Below are 15,105 nucleotides of genomic sequence, written 5' to 3' on the forward strand. Positions count from 1 at the left end.
GCCCCATCCTGTAGCCCTGTGTCCCCTGAGACTGTGCCTCTGTGGGGTGGGAATGGTCTTCAGGGCCTGGGCCTAGGGCCTGAGACTCCAGAGAGAGTAAGAGTGGCCGCAGGGCTGGAGTCAGGCTGGCATGGGGGCCGCTCCCATGGCCACCCCCAGGGACTTGCGCAGGCTGTGACGGCAGAACCGAGGATCGAGCCAGAGTCGCCTGCAGCCTAATGAGGCCTCTGTGGGCTGCTGGTTGGGGCCAGCAGGGGATGGCCGGAAGGCAGCCCATCCTCTGGTCCCGGGGCCGGGATGCAGCCTGGAGAGCCTTGTGGCAGCCCCTGCTCCCAGGTCACCAAGGCCTCCCGTGGGCCCAGGGCAGGCCGAGACTCACGGCCTCTGTGGGGCTGACCTGGGTCTGGGGTCTCCCTCAGGGTCGCCCTGGCACCAGCCACCGAGCCACAGCGCCGGGGAGATGCTGGGTCTGGCCTCAGCTTTTGTCTCCCCTGAGCTGGCAGCCCTGACCCCAGGCTCTTTGTGCCTCTCCCCACCCCCGGTGAGGCTGGCACGGGCAAAGCTGCCCAGGGGCCCTGTCACATGTCCCAAGTGGGAACCTGCCTGCTGTGACAGCCCAGACCGCGGGGCGCTGTGACAGGTGCATGAGCCTCCGGGCGGCGGACCTGCTGCAAACACACACGTGACCTGCGGTCCAGGGAGGTGGCGGTCTCAGCTGGACCGCCCCTGCCCCTACACACTCTCTGTTACTCTTGCACACTGGCATTCACACAATCTCTCTCTCGCTCACACACACACACACACATACACACACTCCGCCTGCATTCCCCACCCAGCCCTCGTGCTGTAAGGGAAGACACCTCCCTCCTGGAGTTGTAGACCGAGAGGCTGGAAAGGGCGTCCTTGGCTGCCCCCTCCAATGCCCGCACCGTACACGTGGTTCACCCCCTTGCTAACCCTGAGAGCTCCGAGGATAAGCCAAGGGCCTTGTGTGTCCTAAAAGGCCCCTTTCAGTCTGCACCAGCGACCTCTCGTGGGAACTGACCTGTGACTCCCCTGCCCCTCTCCTCACTGCAGCCACGCTGGTCTCTGACCAGCTTCTAACCCTTCAGTGCACAGCCCTGCCTCAGGGCCTTTGCACAGACTGTTGGCCTCCCGTCCTGAATGCAGGCTCCAGGCTCAGCTCCCACTGTCCTCAGGTCTTCCTCGTCAGATCCACTCAGACGCAGCACCTCAAGCCCCTTCTCAGTTACCTCTGCTGTGCACACGCACCACTGTCCCACAGGGCATGGGCTTTCCTTTCTTGTCTTTCTCCCAGGTAGAATTTAAGCTCCGAGAAGTGAGAAGTTCTCTTTGTTGGTTCGGTCCTGGACCCCAGAGTCTGGGGCAGCACGGCGTGGACCCTGGCGTTGTTCCATGGCTCCGTCAGCCCCAGGGAGGTACAGCGGTCCGGCCGGGGCACAGGCAGGCCCAGCTGGTCCAGGGCCGCCCTCTTGTGCCGCCACCGGCCTGGGCACACAAGTCACTGTGTCGCAGGGGCAGCAGGGGGTCAGTACCCCCACTGCCCCCCAGACCCTTCTTGGGGGGTTCTCTCACTCCTCCTGTTCCCACCCCTGCCCCCTGTCCGGGGCCCCTCCCAAGCCTGCTGCCCATTTGTCCTTTCCGGGGCTTCAAAGTTGTGGTCCCGTCCCTTTACCTAGCTCATGTCCCCGGCTTTCCTCAGTCATCTTCCTTGTCCCCCACCCCATTCCAGCGGGCTGAGGTCAGTGACAGGGCCTGGCTGGCACTGGGGCAAGGAGCTGTCCCACCCTCCCTCAGAGGCCTGACCTGTGGCTGCCATGTCCCCCAGGACAGCTCCAGGGTGGCCCCTCCCTCCTCCCAGCAGGGGTGCCAGGGGCCAGGCCACCTGGAGTAAGCCGCTTTGCACCCTGGCTCTGGGACTGCATGGCCCCGGAGGTCGCCGCCTGCTTCCATCTTTAACACCTACCTTGGGGGGTCGCTGTAGGAGTAGGGACGATGTTTGTGAAGTGCTAGGCCGAAGGGGTCTTGATGAGTGGCAGCTTCGTTCTCCTCGGCCTGAACCAGCCCGGGGGACACAACCCCTTCCCCTGGCTCAGGCCCCAGCGGGGCACCATCCACAGCAGACTCCTGGGAGCGCCTCCCGTCCAGGAGCCTCGGGTCTCTGCCACCACCTCCCTCTCCTCCCCAAACAGACCCAAGCAGCGCAGCTACCCCGGCGTGTCTGGCCCCAGTTCCTGCTCTGCATCTTCCCTGCCACGTGGAGCCGACAGGCATGGGAACATCACTCTGCTGTCCCAGAAGGGATGTAGGCAGGAGAGCCCCCCGCCTGCCACGTCCAGCCCCCTTGCCTGTCTGTTCCAGGCTGGAGCCAAAGGGGGCATCAACGCGCTCCTGCTCTGGGTTTGGGGTCTTCCACCTTTCAGCACTGTCCCAGCAGGCAGTGCCCTCAGCTACTGTGCCTCAGCGTTCCCACACAGGCCTCTGTCTGCCCTGTTAGACTCAGAGCAGAAACCTGAGGTGGTCTCTGGCGGGCTGGTGGGGTAAGGAGGGCCCTGGCAGAGACTTCCAGCTCCCTTTGCGCCCCCGGTGCTGGCAGCCACAGCGCAGAGGCCTGTACTCTCAGCCGCCCAGACAGCGCTCTCCACACCAGCCCTGGTCTCTGCGCATCAGCCATGGCCTTGAACTCCAGGCTCCAAGTCAGCTCTTCCTGGTGTTGGTTTGCGGCTGGAAGGGGGTTTCGATGAGGCAGAAGCCAGAAGCCCCGAGACAGCCTGACTTCAGCCCTCAGAAGCCTGGAACCGTGGCCACCGGGCAGGGCAGGTAGTCCTTCGGGATGCCATCTGCGCCACCCACAGGTCCTGGACCCCGAACAGCACTGGCTCCGGCTGCGGCTCCAGATGCCAGGGCCCTGGGGTCTTATACAGCACGGCTGGGAGGAGGTGGGCCCCGGAGGTCCATTCCTCAAGTGCTGGCTTTAAGACAGCCGAGTGTGGGGCACGGAGGTCCTGGGAACTGCCAAGGGCCAATGTACTCGGAGTCAAGGTCACCAGCTGGTGACAAGGACAAACCCATTGGACCCACTTCTCCCATAGTCCCCTGGGAGAAATACATTTTTGGCTTCTCCCAGAATTTCCGGCTGAGCCTGAACTGGAGCAGGGACTGTTCGTCTCCTGGTACCCACACTCTCCTGCCTCCAGAGAGCATCTGGAGGCTCCCTGCCTCCAGGAAGGCCTCCAGGGGCAAGCCACCTCTCCCTGCTCCCCGCCCCCCAGGCTTCTGGACTCCTCTGAGGTGGCTCACATGGCTCACAGGTGGTTTTGCAACCACTTGTGTTCCTCACAGCTTGCCAAGCCCACCCTGGCCTCCGTGAGGCCTCGGCCCAGGTCGCGTCTGCTCCCAGCCTGGCATGGTCTCCTCTCCTGACCACAGCGGTGTGCACATCACAGCTCTGGGTACCCCTGAGTGTCTACTCCACCCCCGCCCCACTCAGCCAGGCAGGTGTCGGGACACCGGCTTCACAGAGGATGAAACGGTGAGTGGTGGACAACTGAGAACGCGCACCCAGACCTACAGATGGAGGGGGGCCCTGCTCCCCAACACGAGACAGGGCACACGTGGCAGCCCCGCCACCAGTGACAGTCCCAGCGCACACGCCTTCCAGTGCTTTCCGGCCCTTCTACCCCTTTGACCCCACGAGGTAACGGGGAAGAGATGGACAAATGGCCCTTCTCCACTTGGGGAGACTGAGGCTTAGGTGGCAGGAAGCCCAGCCCACCCTAGGGAAACACAGAGAAGCTGGGGTCTGCCCATGCTCCCACAGCTAGAGAGACCGTGGGACTCAGGAGGTGCCCTGCACCTCCTGCCTGGCTCAGGGCAGGAACCCACTCTTCTGGTTGTGCAGGGGGGCCTCGCCGCCTGCCCCTCCCACCCCAAGTCCTCCGGACATCCGATCACAGCATCACCTGCCCTGGCAGGTGCCCTACTATTGTGCAACCTGCCACGGGGCTGAGGCTGGCCCCACAGAATCAACAAGCAGTTGGCCTGAGCTGGCTAATTCTGCCCCCCGCAGCTTAGCTGTGACAGCCATGAATCACACTAATGGCGAGAGGGGGCCAGTCCTCCTCTCTGTGGCCTGGAGACAGGTATTTCCAAAGCTCCTCCCCCAGCTCAGGCCGACACACCTGCCCTTGGTGAGGCAGAGCAGCCAGGGACAAGGAGCTGGCGGAGCTGGCGAGCTCTCTTACCCCGCCTCTGCCCAGCCACCCCGCCGGCCTGCGGTCCTGGGGCGGGCAGAGGAGGGGACCGGTGACCTTGGCGTGGCTCCAGCCTGGCATCCCCCTAGCTGCTTGTGCTCTGCCTCTCTCTTCCAAGAACAACCGGCCAAGCTCTAACCTATAACCTGCGAAACCCCAGAGGGAGCCGGGCCACGGTGCCCAGGACCCAGAAGGCAGAATGCCTTCTTGCAGCAGCCTTTGCAGACCCAGGACCTGCAGGAACAGGGGGTGTCGCTGGGAGGCGAAAGGGGCAGGACACGGGAGGTTGCAGAGACCAGGGCATTCCCTCGGGGACACGGCAGCTTTCCCTCTCAGCCAGATCACCAGTAGGAACAAGGGTCCATGCCTGGCGGCTGGGGGAGCAGACACGGCCACGCCCTCCCGGGGTTAGCACAGTGTCTTGTGCTCACACAGTGAGTGCTTCATAGACATCGCTGCTCTAATTCCTTTTGTTGCTGCTGCTATTCCCTATTTTGACCTCCATGTGTCCTGTTCCCAGGCCACTCACCTCCCACCGGAGCCTGCCTGGAGCATGTGGCGTGGGTCAGTGCCCTGCAGGGACAGCCGTGCTCTGGGTAGGACCGCCCAGGTCATGGGACCACTCCTCCCTGCCTGTGAACACCAGCACTCCGGAAGGAGGAAGCTGGGCCCCCTCCAGCTTTATCTACCCGTCTATTTGAAACTCAGAGGAACAGAGACAGTGAGAGAGATCTTCCATCTGCCAGTTCACTCCCCCAAAGGCCCCAGTGACTGGGGCTGGGCCAGGCAGAAGTCAGGAGCCAGGAGCTCCATCCAGGTCTCCCATGTGGGTGGCAGGCACCCAAGTACATGGGCTATAACCTTCTCTGTCCCAGGCACATTAACAGGGAGATGCATTTGGAAGCATAACAGCCGGGACTTGAACTGAATCCACTGCACCACAATGCGGCCTAACAGTACTTTTTCAGAAACTCAACTGAAATGTCTTGTGTGTGTGTGTCTGTGTGTGGGGTGGGGTGCTGTGTCAGGCATAGGCCACCTGTGTCCCACATCAGAGTACCCGGGTTCCATCCCTGGCCCTGGCCCCAGCTTCCTGCTAATGCAGACCCTGGGAGGCAGCACTGAATGGTTCCAGGGACTGGGTCCCTGCCAACTGTGTGGGAAGCCTGGGTTGAGGGTCTCTGGAGAGTAAACTGGTCAACAGGAGCTCTCCCCCACTGCCTTTCCTCTCTCTGACCTTCTGCCTCTCAAGCAAGTAAAGTTGACACTTAAATTTTAAAATTTTAGCACCGTCCTTGGGAAGATGTCCTAGGTAACCCCAGAGCCCCGCTTTCCAGTGCCACAAAGGCCGATTTGCACAGGGACGTGATCCGGCCGCGCCCTACAGTGTGGATCCAGGCACAGAGCACCGACTGTGCAGACAGCCAGGGACCAAGTGCTACCAGAATACAGGGGACTCACTGCACCTAAGGCCAGGAAGGCTTCCCAGAGGAGGGGGCACCTGACTGGTAAGGGCTTTGAGCATAACCCAAGCGACCACCCACATCCATCTTTCACAAGGCCTTTGGTTGCAGCCCCAGACCTGAGCAGAAATAAAAGTCAGAAGCTTTAACCAGGCCACTGACCCTCGCAGAAGCCACAGTGACTTCCTTTCTCTGAGGTGCAGAGCGCACCAGCGCTGTGATGGGATGGAGCCCCGCCACTGTGGGGACCCAGGCTGGGGTGTGGGGGGTGAGGGCCAGTAGGGCAGCGGGAGGAGGGCAGAGAAGGGACAGGGAGAGAAGTGGGCGGGGTGGGGGTGGGAGAGTCTGCCAAAGCAGCGGAGATGAACACGCACCTGCCCGGCTACCTCCTTGGACCTCACTTCCTCCCCTGGCCAAGGACGGCCACGGTTTGGCCCTTTAAGCTCACAGGCCTTCCTGATGGTTAAGTTCTTGTACAGAAAGCAAAGCGCCCCAGAGCCGCTAGGAAACAAGTGATATTTTATTCCTGTTTCTGATGTTATCGCGAGGAGAGAGCACAAGACAGAGGGGCAGCCCTGGGCGCGGCGGCATGGTGTGGGGGCTCCACGAGGGCACCGGGATCCGCTCTGCATTTCCATTCCTGGGACCTGCACCATGCAGCTGAGCCCTCTGCAGCAGGGCTGCACGGAGCCCAGGGTCTCCCTCAGCCCTCACCGCTCCGGCTATGGCCGGGCAGAGAAGAGATGCAGTCAGAGTAGCCAAACCCACCGCCCACCCCGGCACCTCCCCACCCGCTGCTGCCCACCCCAGCAGCGTCCTCAACAGGGCAGGAGACCCTCAGCATCTCCTGCTGGAGACCCAACATCAGGGACGAGCCGGGCTGCAGGTGGAGGTCTGGGAAGCAGGACGCAGGGGGCCCCAGAGCCCATGGGGTTATTGCTAAGACATGCAGGGGGGCAGGCTGGAAGCCCTGGGCCTGGCATCCTTGGGTGCTCCTGGTGGAAGCCCCCCAGAGGAAGATGGCCGTGTGAGGCTGCCTGAAGGCTGCACCAGGCTCTCGGGCTGCTCGCTCTGAATCTGCGATGGCTGAGTGACCTTCAGACCAGACCTGGCATGTGTGAGCCTGTGCGTGTGGGGGGGGGGCGGGGGCGGGACAGGAGCCAGGTACTTGTGAAAGGAGCAGAGAACCATGAAGGGTGACGGTGAGGGTGAGGCCAAGCCTTCCCGGCTCCCACAACAGCTGGGGTCTCTGGCCCAGGCTCCGACTCTGACTTTGCCCCCCACCCCCCAATCAAGACAAGGGCTGGTCTCTGGTGGGGGAAGACCGGGAAGAGTGGGAGGTGCTGGGGGGGCAGTAGGAGCAGGGAGGAGCCGGCAGTGCCAGAGCCCAGCTCCTGCCCAGGGGAGCGAGTCCACAGTTCACTAACACGGTGTCACCCACAAACAAGTAGCCACGAGACCACAGGCAGCAAACACACATGGACACATGGACACGTCACGGGAGGGGGCCGGGACCGCGGGCGGAGGCTGCATCATTAGGGAGACGTTAGAGGGGACCGGGGAGCAGGGCACACACAAGTTCTCGGCTTCTCCAGGGGAAAAGGTCTGCTACCGGAGTGGCTGCTTCTCTCGAGTGTCAACGTCGCAGTCCGGGCAGCTGCCTGCAGGTTCCGGAGGCTGGGGAGGGAGCGAGGGAACTTCCGTCACAGCCCAGCTGCGGCTCCCGCGGGAGCTCCTGATCTGTTCCCCTCCCCGCCCTGAGCGAGGCCTTTCAAAGCCCCAGGTCCCCGGCTAAGCACGAAGGACACGCCTGGGCTGCAGAGAAGCGAGGCAGGGGCCCGAGACAGCAGGGGCCTCAGGGGAAGGGGGCTCCCAGGCCGGCCGGGGCCCGGCAGCCGTGAACCCAAGACACACTCAGCAAGTGCCCCCAGTGCTGACACATGGGAGAAATAAAACTCAAGGAGGAGCCCGCTCATTTGGAGGCTGCCTGCCTGGAGCCTTTCCATGCCATTGCCATGGAGGCACGGCCTGGCTGGCCAGGGGAGCGGCAGTGCACAGGACACCACACTACCCAGCAGGACGTCCACCTCCTAGACGGGGACCAGTGGCCCTCTCCAGCCGGGGCCACCACTACCTTGCAGAGCCCCACCCAGAAGATGGACGTCCTGAGCCCACCTGCGGGCTGTTCAGGGGGACGCAGAGGCACTAGGGAATGGGTCCAGGTGCCACTCAAGCACACTGGGCCCTTAGGATCCCAGGAGAACCTGTGTGTCAGGCACCAGATCCCCAGGCAGCAGGGTGGTGGAGGCTGGGGGCTCTCATACCTCACTTGTAGAGGAAGGAGAGGCCAAAGTGAGCTGATGGAAGCCCGATGCTCTGGCATGGCCCAGGGGGTCCCCATGTGGGACAGGCAGGACAGGGGCCATTGTGGAAATGGCACCCACCGACAGCCAGCCAGGGACCTGAGCTCCAAGCCGGGCCTGTCACATCCGGTCTGTGTAGCTATGCCCACTGGCCTCAGTTTCTGCAGCCACAGAATGGGCCCAACCCCAGCTGTCCTACTCTGCTGCTTCTGGCAGGCTGGCGAGGGCCTGGGAGGGGCTGCACTCTGGACACCGGGATGCAGGGACCTGTGGTGACTTCTGTGTCCCCTGAGCACACACTGGAAACTGATCCTAAAGACAGGACCCTGCAATCTTAGCGACTGGTAGCACCAGGATAGGAGGGGGCGCTACTTCTCTTGGAGCTAGTTCTGCACAGGGTTGGAAATTTTACACATTTTTTTTAAGTGGCTCTCCAGAAATGGTCTTTGTGACTCATGATGATGTCATCGAGGCTACTTTGACACCAGTGGCACTGTGCAAACCCCAACTCCTCGCCAGGCCGTGCCCACGTGGAGGCTGGGACGAGGCCTGCGGGGCTGACCCTCGGGCGCGGTTGGAGGCCCCATTTCTGATGCCCACGGTGTGCAGGCAGGATGCTCGCTGTCCCTTTCGACTCCTGAAGGCACCGCAGACCAGGTGGACTAGAAGAGCTGTGTCCGCTGCAGCAGCCAGCCCCGTTCCCTGCGCCGGCCTCCCCCGCCCAGACCCCCGTGAGCGGCTCACCTCCCCGCCGGAGGGCTGCACCTCAGTTCTCTGCCTTCTGGGGCTCTGTCGCTGCTGAGAAAACCAGAAGGGGCTGCAGTGAGTGGGGACCCCGCCCCTGTGGCCATCCCGCCCGTGCCTGCCTCCGGACAGTCTGAAGGGGACACGCAAGGTCCTTGCCCTGTGGCTGCTGCTCCCAGGAGCTCGGGCATGCTCCCTGAACCCCTGGGTTGGAAAACGAGGGCCCCACGGCCTCCCTCCCAGGGCTATAAGCAGCATGGTGGTGGTGGTGGTGGTGGTGGTGGTGGTGGCAGTGGCAGCGAGAGGCACTGTACAAGCCCCAGGCAGCCCCCACCTGGCACGGCAAGGCCTGGCTGGCTATAGTTCAAGGGCGGCCCCAGCTGGTGCCGGGTAGTTCCCTGGCCTCCCGCGGGGCCCCTGCAGCCCCCTCTCTTCCACCTGGGAGGGGGGTCGGGGACAGTTACCATTGGCGGTGATGAGGTTCTCCACCTGGGCTTCCTCGTCCCCGGGGGCCCTGTGGGAGGAAGACACACAGCCCCGTCACAGGTCTCCAGGGAGAACTCACAGCTGCCCCCTGCTGGCCAGGGCCGCGTGGGATGGGTCTCCTGCAGCGGCTCTGAGCAGTCCACGTGCTCTGTACCACAGGTGCCCGGGACACACAGAGCAGTCGGGACAGGAAATTTGCAGGTGCCCTGTGTGTCAGCCCCAGAGACACTGGGGACGGCCACGTGGGGCCTGGGGGTGTCCTGATGCAGGCCCTGGGCTTCAGGGGTCCAGGGGCACCCCTGGTTTCTGTTCCGGATTAGTGGAGTGCGACCCCTGTGTGGGGGTGGAGAGGGAGGCCGAGAGTCCCCTCAGTTAAAAGGGCTTCAGAAGAGGGGACAAGTAGGGACAGCATCTCAGGTCCTGCATGGAGGGGCCCCGGAGAGGCCACGGGGTCTCCTTCTCTTCCCAGCAGGTCCAACTGTCTGGAGGGCTCCGGCCAAGGCTCTGCACGTTCTTGCCATCAGGAGAGGGAGGGATGTGCTAACTTCACGTTTCAACCTCTCCTCTTCCCCCAAGGTCCCCTGACGAGCCTCCAACTTCCACTATGCACACAGGGCCTTTGTGAGACAAGGGTCCCTGGCACACCCCTCTGGGGCCACGCACGAGCCCCTCCCCGCCCACGTCCACCGTCACAGCATCCTCACCGGGGCTTCTGAGCGAAACTGCACTTGCACCTGCGACCTGAAAGGCAAGCAAAGCGTCCCAGGTTAGGCTCGTGGCGTGAGTCCCAGCTCATGCTGCTGGCTCAGCCCTGGCCAGGCTACCCTGAGCCCGTACAGGTGGAAGCGCCCCCTGGATCTGGGGGGTGGGGTGCATTGCACGCACACCTGTGTGCAGCAGCCCTGCCAGGAGGGGTGGGGCCTTCTGAGCCCAAGGCAGCACACTCAACAGCTGGGACAGCGGCAACACCGGCAGGAGCTCCGTGCAGACCAGGCTCACATCAAGGAACACAGCATCTGTCTCCTGCCTCCTGTGACGGCCAGCCCCAGCACCGGGAGAGCCTCTCTGCCCCTCCCCCTCTGCGGGGGCTCCCCTCCCGCATCCCTGCCTCCCTGCTTTGCTGAGCACTGACTACGCGCCCAGCACTGCACTGGGCGCAGGGAAGACAGCCAGGCTCGTGTGCAGCATCCACGCATGGCAGCCCCGGGGGACAGAGGGACACACACTTACTTAGGATAAGCAGGATCCCCACAGAGAAAAGGACGACGGCAAACACCAATCCCCCGATCCTCAGGGTCTGGTAGTCTGCGGAGGGAACGGAGGTGAGAGACGGAGCGGGGCCAGGACCGGACCGGCCCTGTGACACAGCCGCCCTCTCCCAGCACCCAGGGTGGCGTCACTGCTCACCATAATGGAAAGGGTCCTTCTCCTTCTCCTGCTCAGCTGCTGCGAACACAGAGAGACGCTGTCAGGAGGCAGCCGGCGCCTGTCCTGGTTCCCAAGGGTCTGACCAGGGCTCACACATCTCGGGCCCCACAGGGGTTCCCCTGCAGGGCAGGGAGGGGCAGACCTGCCGGTAAGTGAGGCTCAGCCAGGGGGCCAGGGCCTGGAGGGCTCAGAGGCCAGTGAAGTCCTTGCTCCTTTTCATTCTAACATCGCCCCCTGGAGGCAGGCACTGCTCTCCTCTGGTGACAGATGGGGAAACTGACCAAGGAAGGCGTCATGGCAACAAACAGCACACTGGATAGGAAGGGTGTAGAAACCGACATGCAGCTCTGACCCCCAGAGCTCAAAGCCAGAAGTGCAGGGGGTGGAGAGCGCGATGGCAGACCCTGCGGGCCCGGCTGTGGGGAGACGTGGGCAATGGGATTCGGCCGTGACCTGCCGTCTCCTTCCAGGACTTTCTCTGCCAACTAACGGGAGGGGACCCGACCAGACAGGAAGAACCTACGCCTCCAAGTCTGGGGGCGCGGTGGGGGGCACTTACCACTGGCCAGGACCAAGCGGGGGGCCAGCAGGCTACACAGGAAGATCAGGACCACCTCCATGGCGTCTGCAGACAGAGGGAGGATCACAGGAGTCCCTGGGGAGGAGAGCCCCACCGCGGCCATCAGTCTGCCCTGCCCAGTGGTTCCTCCCTGAGCACTCACTACAGGCGCGAGGCCAAGCAACCTGAGTGGAGAGCTGACCTTTATCAGCTGCCTGCAGAGAGCTCTGTATTAATCCGTTAGCGCACTCAGCAGGCTCAGTGATTACCGTGTGTCACAGGCCAAGAGGCCCGTGGACTCCCGCCACAGCAGGTGCAGGGCCCGGATCCTCAGCCCACTCCCAACCAGGCCACATGGCCTCTGGGCTGGAGTGGTAAAAGGACTTTGGGGAAATCTCATCTGAGTTCCTTCCCCCAGTCCACCCTTCTTGGGCATCTCTAGTATTCTGATGGGGGCTTCCTGGCCTGATTCCCATAGCCAGCACCACCCCACCCCACCCATCAGAAATTCTCGTGGGAATCAGATTAAACGGGGCAGGTAAGCCAGCAGCCCGAGGGCCAGCCTGCTGGGTGGGTGGGCAGGCTGCTGACTGGACGCCCCACGGGAACCCTGAGATGCTGCACCTGCCCTGGGTGGCTCCTCACCCACACTCCCCCCAGAAGGAGGTCTTCCCTGGACACAGGCAGTGTGCATGTCCGTGTCACGCCCTCCTGCCCAAGAACATGCTGAGGCCCTGCTCAGGAGCTCACGGAGTCCTGGTCTCTGGGGTGTGGCCCCAGGATGGACAGAGGCAGAGAGCAGGGCCAGCTAGTTCCACCCAGGGATAAATTTCAGTATATCCCCCATACCTCCTGCTGGGCTTAAAGAGGTAAAGAGCCAGAGAAGGCAAAGGAACCTGAATCAAAAAAGCCCAGGGCGTGCGCTCCTTTCCACGGGAGTGAGACCGGGGGTGGCCGGGACCTCCGACCCCTTGTCTCACACAGGCACCTCCTGTGCCTGTCCCGGAGCAAGCAAACCCAGCTGCACTTCAGCTCTCGGCCACCAGGGGTCAGAGCAACCGCATCCAGGGCCTCGATTCAAAGTCTTCATTAAAAGACAGAAATGCCCTTCTAAGCTGTCTCATTTCATATTCATACTTCTTCCAAAGATTCATTACATGTTGTGTGTAAAACGGTACACGTGGAGGCCAGCGCTGTGACGTAGCAGGTAAAGCCGCCACCCACAGTGTCAGCATCTCCTGTGGGCACCGGTTCTGTCCTGGCTCCTCCACTTCCCATCCATCCAGCTCCCTGCTAATGCACCTGGGAAAACAGCAGAGGATGGCTCGAGTGCTTGGGCCCCTGCACTCACGTGGGAGACCAGAAGAAGCTCCTGGCTCCTGGCTCCTGGCTCTGGATTGGCCCAGCTCTAGCTGTTGCGGTCATTTGGGGAGTGAACCAGCAGACAGAAGACCTCTCTCTCTCTGCCTTTCCTCTCTCTCTGTAACTCTGCCTTTCAAATAAGTAAATAAGTAATCCAAAAAGAAGACGAAGAGCATCAGGTCTGTCTACAGAACAACTTGGGGATAACTGGCATATTTCTGATCTTGAGTCTCCTATAAATAATAAATCTTTTCATTGGTTTACGTCGTTTTCATTGTTGTCTAATAATGCTTTATATGTGCTTTGACAGAGGTCTCACGTCTTCAGTTAGATTCATTCCTGGATACCTTCTACATTTTATTGCTAATTAAAATGTTACCTTGTTTTGCAGGTATAGAGAAAAATGGTTGATTTTTGTATATTGATCTTGAATCCAATAATCATGTTAAACTCTCACTGTTTTGACTACTGCTCCCACAGCTGTCTGGGTTTTCTCCTGAGACACGCCATCTGTACACGAGGCAGTACTGTTTCTTCTTTATCCTGTTGTTACCTGAGTGCATTGGCCGGAATCCCAGGGAAGGGCAGAAACGATGATGATGGGGACACACACTCACACAAGCACACTCACGCACGCACACACCATCTCATCGCTGGTTTTAAATGGAGTTCTTTTAATGTTTTGAAAGTTCCACTCTACCAGGCTTTCCAAGGTGTTTCTGTTTTATGTTACTTATGAATGAGTTAACTCTTCTCCTTTGATCTATCAATGAAGTCAATTCCTCGTATAGAATGTTACCCCCTCCTAGCATTTCCCAGGTCAACAACAAGGTAGTATCTTTTCAGTGACAGATGGATTTGGTTTGCTGGTATTCTGTTTCGGGTTTTTGCATCTATGTGCACCTGTGCGACTGGGCTGCAATTTCAGTCTCACTGCAGTGGCCCTGCCTGGTCTGGTGTGGCAGTGCTGGCCTCGCAGAACCAGCCTCTGTGCTCTTGGCATTCCCTAGGAGAGTCTGCAGCTCGGAACCACCTGTGCTTGAATGTTTGCTAAAACTGACCTGCAGAGCCACCTGCGCTTGTAGGGAGACTTCAGATCTCCTGTTCAATTCATTACTGGTTGTGGCACTCTTTAGGTATCTATGTGAAGCTTTTCATGAATTCTAATTTGTTTAGGTGTATCTGTTGATTTGAAAAGGCAGAGTGACAGAGAGAAACAGAAAGAGAGAGAGAGAGAGAGAGAGAGAGAGAGAGAGAGAGAGAGGAGAGAGCTTCCATCTTCCGGCTCACTCCCCAAATGCCTGCAGCAGGAAGAAGTCCGCAGCCAGGAGCTCCGTCTGGGTGGCAGGAACCTAAGGACTCCCAGCCATTACCCGCTGCCTCCCGGGTGCACAGTAGCAGGAGACACAGGGCTTGTGCTCCGGCACTCCATGGGTTAGGGCATTCTGAGGGGCACCTTCACGGCCGCTCCACAAGGCGCACCTGCGCTACCTTTATTATAAAAAGATTTTTGTTTTCAGATGCAATGCCACAGCGTGGTTTCTAGCATTTTCTTGCTGTCTGGTTTCTGCTGGGTCTGTCGCTATCCCCATTTGCTTCCCTCATGTGACTGACGGCTCCCTTCCTCCCGGCTCAGTCTCACCGGAGCCTTCGCAGTCTTTTCAAAGCATCTCTTGGTTCTGTTGATGCTGACTGGAAGTTCTCCCAATTCTGCCCTTGCCCCCTGCCCGGGTTCCTGCTGTGGTCTGCAGTGTCTGCCTGCCCATGCTGGGAACCCAGCCCGCCGGCACTCAGCTGTGTGTCTTCTCTCACATAAGCACCCGAGACTATTATAAAACTCCCGGTTTTTTTTTTTTTAAAGATTTATTGTTTTTTTTGTTTGTTTGTTTGTTTGTTTTGTTTTTTGAAAGAGTTAGAGAGAGCGGTAGAGCCAGAGAGAGAGGTCTTCCATCTGCTGGTTCACTCCCCAGATGGCCACAACAGCCAGAGCTGAGCTGATCTAAAGCCCGGAACCAGGAGCTTCCTCTGGCTCTCCCATGCGGGTGCAGGGGTCCAAGGACTTGGGCCATCTTCTGCTGCTTTCCCGGGCCATAGCAGAGAGCTGGATCGGAAGTGAAGCAGCCGGGACTCGAACCGGTGCCCATGTGGGATGCCGGCACTGCAGGTGGCAGCCTTACCTGCTACTCCACATGAAACCCCTACTGAGGGCCACTTTCCCTCCGCCATAGCCTCTGTAAAACGCGGCTTCCTGGCCCTTCAGTTCTCAGCACATTGAACTTCCGTTCCATTTCTCACCTGATTTTTAGGCTGCTTTTCTTACCAACTTCTAACTCAAGTGCACTATACTCAGAGAGCACAATGTGTGGCCTACAGACGCCTGGAAATGTTCTGCTCCAGGACTTACTACCTGGTCAGGTATTTCAAAA

General features: G+C 60.5%; 1 protein-coding gene across 8 annotated transcripts in view; it reads right to left on the reverse strand.

The window, feature by feature from the left end:
* Window positions 1-6,239: 6,239 nt before the first annotated feature.
* Window positions 6,240-15,105, reverse strand: part of FXYD6 (FXYD domain containing ion transport regulator 6) — a 30,828-nt gene continuing 21,962 nt past the window's right edge. The window contains exons 2-8 of one of the 8 annotated variants that reach the window (XM_070078809.1): window positions 11,318-11,383; window positions 10,738-10,773; window positions 10,561-10,635; window positions 10,035-10,071; window positions 9,309-9,358; window positions 8,845-8,895; window positions 6,240-7,414 (exon numbers count right to left, since the gene is read on the reverse strand). In XM_070078809.1, the coding sequence (XP_069934910.1) occupies window positions 8,867-8,895; window positions 9,309-9,358; window positions 10,035-10,071; window positions 10,561-10,635; window positions 10,738-10,773; window positions 11,318-11,378 (288 nt within the window). In that variant the 5' untranslated portion in view covers window positions 11,379-11,383 and the 3' untranslated portion in view covers window positions 6,240-7,414; window positions 8,845-8,866. Of the gene's footprint in view, window positions 7,415-8,844; window positions 8,899-9,308; window positions 9,359-10,034; window positions 10,072-10,560; window positions 10,636-10,737; window positions 10,777-11,317; window positions 11,414-15,105 lie in introns of all 8 variants that reach the window. The other 7 variants (XM_070078804.1, XM_070078801.1, XM_070078797.1 and 4 more) reach the window with 7 other exon arrangements.

Source organism: Oryctolagus cuniculus, chromosome 1 (assembly GCF_964237555.1).
Source record: "Oryctolagus cuniculus chromosome 1, mOryCun1.1, whole genome shotgun sequence".
NCBI lineage: Eukaryota > Metazoa > Chordata > Mammalia > Lagomorpha > Leporidae > Oryctolagus > Oryctolagus cuniculus.